This window comes from Limanda limanda, chromosome 2 (genome assembly GCF_963576545.1).
Source record: "Limanda limanda chromosome 2, fLimLim1.1, whole genome shotgun sequence".
In the NCBI taxonomy this organism is placed as follows: Eukaryota; Metazoa; Chordata; class Actinopteri; order Pleuronectiformes; family Pleuronectidae; genus Limanda; species Limanda limanda.
The window spans coordinates 7,372,642-7,382,334 of NC_083637.1; the positions used below are offsets into that span (position 1 = coordinate 7,372,642).

General features: G+C 43.9%; 1 protein-coding gene across 1 annotated transcript; it reads left to right on the forward strand.

The window, feature by feature from the left end:
• Window positions 1-314: 314 nt before the first annotated feature.
• mief2 (mitochondrial elongation factor 2) lies at window positions 315-9,398 on the forward strand. Its single transcript, XM_061090936.1, has 8 exons — window positions 315-453; window positions 3,649-3,809; window positions 4,494-4,653; window positions 4,779-4,858; window positions 5,686-5,862; window positions 5,972-6,135; window positions 6,847-6,999; window positions 7,365-9,398. Exons 2-8 carry the CDS (start codon window positions 3,672-3,674, stop codon window positions 7,870-7,872), a joined length of 1,380 nt encoding a protein of 459 aa, XP_060946919.1. The 5' UTR covers window positions 315-453; window positions 3,649-3,671; the 3' UTR covers window positions 7,873-9,398.
• Window positions 9,399-9,693: the final 295 nt, after the last annotated feature.

Consider the following 9,693-nt stretch of genomic DNA (forward strand, 5'->3'; position numbering starts at 1 on the left):
AGGAAAGGGCTTGGGTGGATGAAACGCACAACTCAGCGTAAACGAGGAATCAAATATCCCATTAATACATGATTATTAAATATTCTCTGGTGTTTATATGGAGCTGGTTTTCTTTTCAGGAATCCATCTTGAAACGAACAATAACAATATGAATCTCTGTAATCTAAACTTCAAGTTTCTTTCCAGGAAACTTTTATGAATTTATCATGAATAAATGGAATAAACATTATAGTAGCAGTTCCCGGGGTGGCTGCTGGGGGCGCTACTGCATTGTAACGTTGAGTGCAAGCCACTAATTACAGAGAAGAGGAAGAGGAAGAGCAGCTGATAGCTACCTGAGTTCTATTTCAACCGATGAGCGAAGTTACGTCGCGTTTTATAGATGATAACGAAGTGAAAAAGACTAATTTCAACAAACTGATGATTCGGATTCATTCCTCTGCTCACTGAGTGGTGAGTATTTCTAACCAGCACACACAGCTAATGCGGCTAACTAGCTAGCTTCACTAACTAGCTAGGTTAGCTGCTAACCGGAACTGGCAGCTGTTCGTCTCTTCTTCGTGGTTTGAAATACTTCAGATTAGATTTCTAGTCTTTTGGATGAATGTGCACACGCGTCGGTGGGTTTAACTGGGAAGTCTTACTGGGCTGAGCCTGGGAGCCTGAGTGGAAAAACACTGGAGGAGGCGTTAGCATCACAAGGAGGAGAAGAAGTCAGCAGCTGAAAGTTCAAACTGGATCTGTGAAGCTGATACATGTGGGAAATCCAGTCTGGAGGAAGAAGTGTTGAACTATCCTCTGCTTAAAGGGATGATTCACCCCATAACTGAAAATCCACTTATTATCCATCTCCACTAAGATGGAGGGTCGGGGGGTGAAGAGTCCAGAAAACACTTCTGGAGTCTCAGGGGTGAAAAGTGTTGCAGCCAAATCCAAAACTATTGAAGTAAACAGTGACCAATTCTTCCAACGTATAAGACAATAGAAAAACAACACAACATGCCTCCATTCTGCTCCTGTGGTGTCGTTTCAGGTGTCCACATCACCGACATTCAGATTTAAAGCAGTTCTCGCTGATCTCTCGCTGATGAGGACTGCAGCAGAAACAAGGAGGATATCAGATATCACATTTGGACCCAAAACATGGTGTAAATTAAGCTGTTTCAAGTCAAATTTGAATGTCGGGACTTTTGGACACTTGGATGAGACCACAGGAGGAGAACGGAGGCATGTTGTGTTGTCTTTCTATTGTTTTATACGTTTAAACAATCAGTCACCATTTACTTCATTTGTATTGGATTTGGCTGCGACACTGTTTACCCCTGGAACTCCAAACGGGTTTTGTGGACTCACACACTTCACCCTCCATCCAAATTTTCCCTCTAATATCCCAGAAGGAGAAGTCTTGTCTTTCTTTTCAGTTTCCGCACTTAACAACCCACTGTTGTTGTATCGCAGACCTGCCACCTTCAGTGAGGACAGAGAAGTGCTGCAGCTAACTTACTTCATTATTTATTCATATCTATTATCATTATAATCATTGTCTCATGTAGATAAGTTGTCTGTCCCCTCGTTGACAGTAACGACCTGCTTCTGCTAACACCAGGGCTGGGCGATAAAACAATATGGATAATTATTGTAATATATATTGATATAATGCTTATGCATTGTGCAGGCGCTGTGCGGAGGATTATAACACATAAAGGATCTACTTCCGATTCTCTCTCCTCAAGAAGAGTTACAAACCACAACCTTCACTCAGGAGTCTTTCAAATCAAAAGACTTTTGCAGTGATAATTATCAATATCATTTGATGTTTGATGATGAAATCTTTTTCACCATGTTATCCAGCACTAACGAATACTACACATTTGTTTCAGCTTGTTATATTTTAAGTTGGCATTGTACAATTTAAACACCATTTAGAACCTCTGACGTGTTTCCTGACCATTGCAGAAACTTAAAACAACAAACAGAATAATGGTCATCAGCATTATTGACTGATTTTATCTGCTGCTCCGTTTTCTACAATCAGCTCAACCCTTGCTGGGGAACATGTGTCTTCATGACGAGTGTCCATTGAGCTTTCCCTCCCCCTCATAACGTTCCTAACACTGGATCCTCCCACAGATTGTAATGTAACTATTGAGGCTGGTCGATATGGCCAAAATGTATATCATAAAACAAAAATGTTCATATCAGTCGCAATTTTGTGTTATACCTCCTCACTGGTAGTACAATGCATAAACATTATAAAGATATTCAACTATTTTTTGTATTGCTATTGATGAAAATTATGATTGATATTGTTTTATGGGCCAGCCCTAGTACATTAAACAGAAAAGTGACCTCTGCTTACTGTACATGCTGCAGACGTTGGTTGTGTTGTAACTCGATGAGCAAGGTTGTCATGAATCCGACCCCGGCCTGTGTGACTCAGGCATGTGGTGGGTCTATAAATAGTGTGTGTCCATTCTGGGGACCCTGTTGCTCTGACAAGAGGACAGAGAGAGAGGACATGCAGTCCGTTGAAGTGGGTATTCCTGGCTCTCAGATCCCAGGAGCTGAAACGTTGTGAGCTTCACACACGTGTTCAGTGTTCTGCAAAATAAAAGAACCAGCATGAATCACACATACTCCTTTCACACTGCATGGGTCTGCTCCAGGATTTCACTGTTGTCAATTCGGATCAAACTAGAACGTTTCCCCTAAAGTTTTGAACAACATTGCAGAGACATATTGCCTCATCTCCGGCCATCCGCTCAGACAGGTGTCCGTTCTAACTATAGGCCTTCGCAACCACGGACATTTTGATTCGGCCTCGAAACAAACTCCAAACTGTAATAAATAATATTAACAATGGCTGTGTTCCGTGTGGCTGAGTCAGAAACACTGGAACAGAAGCCGTAACCATCCGTAATGCCATTAATTAAACCTGTGGCTTTTAATCCTGCTATGCCGTCAGTGGATCTGCTAAAAGACGAACCAAATATTCAACTGGAACGTCTCCAACACGCAGCCAAGAGCAACATTCCAACAGCCCCCATTTTGTTTAATCAGAGGAATGCATGTCTAATTATCCTGTGAGCTTCTTGTTTTCAAAAACACGATTTATAATATGACCCCAGATGCACCGTGGGTAAAGCCATTGAAAACACCGCAGCTGAGTGGGAGGTTTCCCAGAACTGCAGCTTGTTGACGGAGTCATGAACGGTGGGAAAACTGTTCTCACCATCAAGTTCAAGTCAAATTTATTTATCTCTTTAATCTAATAACCTCTGTTCAGTTGAATTGAGAGTTGTTGAAAAGGAAGCATTCAAATTTCTTTCACTTTTATCAAACTATTCCGTGATGTTTTGTACCGACCATAAAGGAATTTGCATTTGTCACATATCATCGACTTATATATCAAAATATGTCCTTGAATTTTCACCCGTACGTAAATATGTATATATTCTGCTGGTGAGAAAATGTAATATTTTAAAATCGCCTCATGGTTTATTCTGCCTTCATAATATTAGTGCAGAGATGCAGTTGCATTCCATGATACTAGAGATACAGAATGCAGCAGGTAGACTTTATTTCACCTCCACCTGTCGTCTCCTGTTATTTCTGCTCCGCTCAATTTATGCTTTCTCTCTTCCCAAGGGTAACCACAAAGAAAGGAAGCAATGAACTTCCAGGGTAGTCGGAGGCGAGGAGAGGATGGGATTGGCATGGTGATTGACTTCCTGCTGTCCAATGCTCGGCTGGTTCTGGGAATTGGGGGAGCTGCCGTGCTGGGAATCGCTACACTGGCAGTGAAACGGGTGAGTGTTTCTCAGGTTGTCAGGAGCACATCTGTTCATATTCTTACGTCTTGGGAATACGGGAAAAAAATCATCTGTATTTTGGATGCATAAACTCAGACTCAGAAGAAAGTTATTTCTTTCTAGTCTCGATTGCCCCCTGGTGGCTGGCTGCAGTATAGCTCATACACCCCACCTCCTCCATGTTAGTCAAATCTATTTATGTCAAGAATGATTTCTTTCATTTTATGTAGTTCTTATCACGCTGATGTTTGTTCAAGTATTCATTTATCAAATGAGTTTGGTTTTAATTATTAATGTGATGCTAGAATAATAAGATAAAACATCATGATTGACAGCTGAGACTGACTCATGATTAGACCCTGTGATATAAGTCATATCAGCTCACATCTCTCTGAAGCGGACAAATAAAATGAAAGCAGCAAAACGCTGACTTTACTTAAAAGTTCTCCAACAAGTAGATTTCTGTATGTTCGGAGATAAACTGCTGGCTGCAGAAAATACAACACGTTAGAATGTTGTCAGCAGTTTTGGCAAAATATGCCAAAAAAACTTGCTCAGTCTGAAGTTCCATGAGGCTGAAGTTATCTGTCTGTGTGCACTGTGCTCTCTGTTAGTGCAGGGCATTATCACTGCGCTGTCATGCACGACTGCGTGATTGTGACGATGCGTGTTTGTGTTCAGCTGATAGAGCGAGCAGGCCGCGCCGCCGATGATGAGAAGGTGGAGCAGAAGACGGCTGAGAGCTGGGAGGAGCTGAGCTCGGCTTCACCCGAGATGATCAGGAAGGGCATCGAGGGCGTGGTGTTGAAACATGTTGCCAAGGCAGCGAGACAACAGAAAGGTATTAACAGACAGATGACTCAAATAAGATCCCAAATGCAGAGAACTTCACATTTCATTATTCTAATCTTCCTTGTAAACCCTCTGATGTGACTTGACAGCTGCTCTAACCTTTCTCTAACTCAGATGACCTGAACCAGCAGCCTCAGACGTCCAAACCCGAGTCCAAGTCCAAGAGGCTCCAGCTGTGTGTCCTCACTCTGCAGGTACTCGTGACATTTCAGCTCCGAGCTCTTGAAGAGACACATTATGCATTCAGTCCCAACAGCTGCTGTAACAGCCCCGCTCGGTGTTGGCTCATTCATTTATGCATGTGTAACATGTTTTTTAAAGCGCAGTGCTTAGGGGATGCACATTGTTATTCACTGCTTAGGCTGCACTGAGTCCCTGGAGCCCTGAATCATCAAAATACGATGTGAGCGTGTGCACTGACTATATGGAAGAAGTCAAACAAGCATGAAACAGCTTTGTGTTTGTGGGCAGAACATCCACACAGGTAGAGCCACAGTGGGTTGTTCTATAATAGTAACATGAAATCATATGCTCAGTAAATGGTAGTAGAGCGGCTGCGAATGCATAACTGGCAATAACAGGGTAATTGAAACAATGTGATTTGCCTTTGAATAAAGCTAAAGCAGATGATCTTGTGCTGTACTGGACCCTGTGCACTTCACTTGTTTTTATTTTGAAGTTCTGTTTTAATGTTGTTTCTATCTTTTATGCTTTTATCTTTTTATCTTGTATTATTTTAATGTAAGGTGACCTTGGGTGTTTTGAAAGGCGCCTCCAAATAAAATGTATTATTATTATTATTTATTATTATCTTTAACGAACTGTTGCACATCATAGTTTCCTATTTTCCATCTCTGGAATTTATGCAACGGGGACGAACAGTTGAAACAAAGCAGAAAATAGGTTTTGCTCTAGAGTGAATGATTTGCTTCTGTACAGACAGAAAGTCAAGATTGTCCCAGCGACTGATTTTATCTGTAAAGACTTGTCATCTTCTGAATCATTGATTATCCGTGTGTAGGAGCGTCTGCAGCAGTACTATCACGCGAGGGCAGCGCTCACTCCACAGGAGGTCCAGAGAGCTCAGGCTCTGGCTCTGGACATCTGCACGGAGATCCAGGGCTTCCTGCACAGCCGTCACCCCGACATGCCGCTGGGAGAAATGAGTCTCGGAGGTTCTCTGCTGGACGACCTTCAGGTGCAAACACGCTCAACAATGTGCTGCTGATTTTCCTTTTAAGCTTTGCACCATTTTTTTTGGTGAGATGTAAAACGAATGCCAGCTGAGTCTGTTTCTCTGTGTTTAGGTGGTCACTGCAGACCATGTGTGTCTGCTCATGCCGCTGCAGCTGGAAGCTTCTCTGTGGCGGCTCGTCCCGGGGGAGGAGACTCTGATCACACACCCGCTGCACTGGATGGTCCGCCGGGTTAATCTAGAATACTTCCCCAGAGGACGGAGCTACTGGGACAGGTGATCAATACTTTTCACATTAACATAGAATAAAATCGATATTTTTTTGAAATGACAGTGACGAAACCACCGAGATTTCATCAAACTTTGCAACGCGCTGATTTCCTCTTAAATGATCAATGAAAGTGTCGCCTCATCTCTCACCTCGACCAAGGTTGCAGGAATCTGGCTCGTGACAGATGAGCTGCTGTCCTTCTCTGACCACGTGGTGTCCGCCTCCTGCTTGTGACACTTTACACTTTTCAACAGGGTTAGTTTTGACTCAGTATGAAACCCAGCTCTCGGTAGAGGCCCTGTTTTTCCCCTCACCTCTCCGTGCCCTTCTGGTTGGCTTCATTTCAAGAGCAATAAACATTCCGCAGATGGGTGGGATACTGCGACGCATCCGGTCCTCAATCAGGCTAAAGGGCACATGTCGCACCACTGCTCATTGACCTCCACACGGTTGTCCGAATCCAAACTTTTTGTACAGTCATTCTTGGGTCTGCTCATGCTCCTTCTCGACTACTGTAGAGTCGTCTAGCATTGCCATCCCTGCACACCAGGGGGTCTCTCTCTCTCTCTCTCTCTCTCTCTCTCTCTCTCTCTCTCTCTCTCTCTCTCTCTCTCTCTCTCTCTCTCTCTCTCTCTCTCTCTCTGGTGACATTAAACAGAAACCTCATTGGAAAATGTATAATTTCTCTAAAAGCCTTCTCTCCCCTTGTCCTGTAGGCACCTGGTGGGTGGTTACCTGTCTGCAGAAGCTGTTGGGAGCACGTTGAGTAAAGCTGTCCTGGAAACTATTAACTGGCCGTCAATCAGCAGCGTGATGTACTGTCTCATCAGACCAGTACCGGGAGGACCGGACCCGAGGCTGGAGATCCGGTGAGTGGGTCTGCTTGTGCATTGATCTGCAGTTTGTCAATGTTTGAAATTAGCCACGATTGATTTAAAGTACCTTTTGCTTTAAATCTGAAAAGTCATCAGCAAGGAGGCAAAGTATCGCTGGTAAGAATCTGTAGGTGGTGATGAGTAACAACCTTCACATTGTCTCGAATGTAGAAACGTCTAAAGCCAATTCTTTGAATGCACTGAATATACAGGATGTTAAAAGTAATTATTTGTTTTCCTTCACGTTGATTGTTCAGTTTGATGATAAACAATTTGCCACAGTTACAGAGGCATAGAGGTGGAAAATCCATGTTTGTAATTTTCCCTTTCAAATAAAACTTTCTGCTTTAATCCTTTAGGCTTCGTGATGACGAGGGAGTGGAGACCAGTGATCCTCCCTTGTTCATCTCCATGCTGCCTCTGCTGAGGCAGGAGGACGTTGTCCTGACTGCCCAGCCCGAGCTCACCTCTCCCTGGGTCAACGCCTGGCACCTGTCGCTCCACCCGTGGGAAACTCTGCGTCTGGCACAACTTGACGCCGCAGACGACGGACGCCGCAGACACACGCTGAAGATCCTGAAGGCGGTGTGCAGACTGAACCCGGCCCTGCGAGCGCTCCCTGCTGCTCCGCTGGCCAATCTCATCCTGCACCTCAGTGACGGGGAAAGCGACTGGAGCGAATCCAGCCTGCATGTAAGATTCCAGCAGTGCATCACCGAGCTGATTGGCTACCTGGAGCAAGGGGCGTTACACAGCTACTTCAAACCAGCTGTCAATCTGCTGAGCGGCTTGTCCGAGGACCAGGTGGACCAGATGGGCTTCATGCTCTACTGCGCCGTGTCCGAGCCGGAAATCCTGCTCATATGACTGAGCTGCAGACACAAGACACTTAACGTGACACACAGAGGTCGGAAGTTAATCATCCTTGACGTTTGGTTCAAGGCAAAGACATTTTATTCCCACTGCGATCTCGGCTTGGGGAGCTTCTTCATCTGGTGTTAATGGCAGGGAAGAGGGAACAGTTGCAATAAGACAATGGCAGGTACCATGGACTGACCGGACGAGAGGCAATGAGGAGGCTGCAGAAGTGAAAGTGTTAAACAAGGAAAGGAAATGTGCCAAGGAAAGGAGCTGAGGAAGTGTTTATAAAGTGTTACCAGAATGGGTCTCAGTAGAACGCACACCTGAGACATAATCCAACCACACACATTCATTCATAGAACTCAGTCAGATGTGGTATTAACATCCGTCCGGACTGATCCACGACACAATTAACCGAACATATTTTTACACTCTTCAGTGTCCATGCATTGATTTGTTTGTAGCCACAGTGTCAACACTTATCAGCACAAAATACATTTCCTTAAATTGATAAAATCTGTCTTTAAAGGTGCAGTGTGTAAGATTGAGGTGAAAGGGATCTATTGGCAGAAATGGAATATCAAATAATCCCAGTCATGTTTTCTCTAGTTGTTTTATTTACTCTAGAAGTGGCACTTTTATATTTATAAACATTATAATTTTTAGTTTTGATGACAACTGAGGGTTTCCACAGGTTCTCTCATGTTTGGAAGGGGAGGGTGAGGTGAGGGGTATCCAGCTGCTATGTTCCCCTTCACCACTAGATGTCGCTGAGTTCTACACACTGAGCCTTTAAAGCAGCAGGAGATCCGTTCAGAATTCAACAAATGTCTGGACCCACGCCATAATTTACCGGGTTCTTTCCTGGGCCTTGTCCCATCCTTCCACCAAGATTCATGGAAATATGTTCTGTCGTTTTTTTATGGTACTCCTGACAAACCAATGCCTGGTGGAGGTAATGATGCTTTGTGTGTGTGAATGTGATCACAAACACACACACATCCCACATTTAGGCCTGTGTCATTATTATTCTTCACAGGGAGTAAGAGGTGGTCAACATGGCCACATACAGCTCAGTACTTTAGCAGCAGGGGGGGGAGGACAGTTGGTTTAACTCTCCCTCTCACTCATAGCACTCGCTCTGCTTTGTTTTCCTGAATCTCCTTTAATAGATCATAACTATGCAGAAAAAGAATGAACTGCTGAAATCCATCAGGTGTCGCTGCACTTATTTAACTATCGAGAGTCGGGCTTATTTAACTCCAGCGTGTATATTTTCATACTTGAGATTGAGGTGTGCAGTATTTTTGTCTCGTTTAATGTCCAGTCTGCCAATAACGTTTGGGTGAACTAACCCTTTAACTTATGATTAAAGTTGCCTGATGATTTTAAGCCGTTGCTTTTAAATACAGAATGAATGTGTTGGGGGGGGGGGGGGGGGGGTTTGTGTTTCCTTCGTTGTGGATGTAAGAGAGATTTTTTTTTTTGTGATTTGAAACTGAAAATAAAAGACAAAACCACTTTCAATTCTCGCTCAGTTGCTCCTTTTTTAATCTGGTTCTGCAGATGTTGTGTGAAACACCCGGGGACTTTGTCTGAGCAGAGTCGAGCTCACGTTCATTCACGAGAAAGAGTTTCAACTCTGTGCAGATATCAAATGCATCAGAGATGGTGAAATCGTGTCATGTGACTTTCAGTGGTGTAATCAGCTGATCTCTACCACCATCAGCTGGGCAGTAACATGTGATGATGACTCACTGGTCATCATCACATTCCTGCTCTTTATGTGTTTCCTGTAGGCAGGTGGTGGTTCGGTACCCCCCCCCC

What these genes read in the sequence shown, in the direction of transcription:
- mief2 (XM_061090936.1), top strand. Translation starts at nt 3,672, where the DNA reads ATGAACTTCCAGGGTAGTCGGAGGCGAGGAGAGGATGGGATTGGCATG. An exon ending in CTCTGCTGGACGACCTTCAG is followed by an intron (nt 5,863 to 5,971) that starts GTGCAAACACGC and finishes CTCTGTGTTTAG; the next exon opens with GTGGTCACTGCAGACCATGT. An exon ending in GGACGGAGCTACTGGGACAG is followed by an intron (nt 6,136 to 6,846) that starts GTGATCAATACT and finishes CTTGTCCTGTAG; the next exon opens with GCACCTGGTGGGTGGTTACC.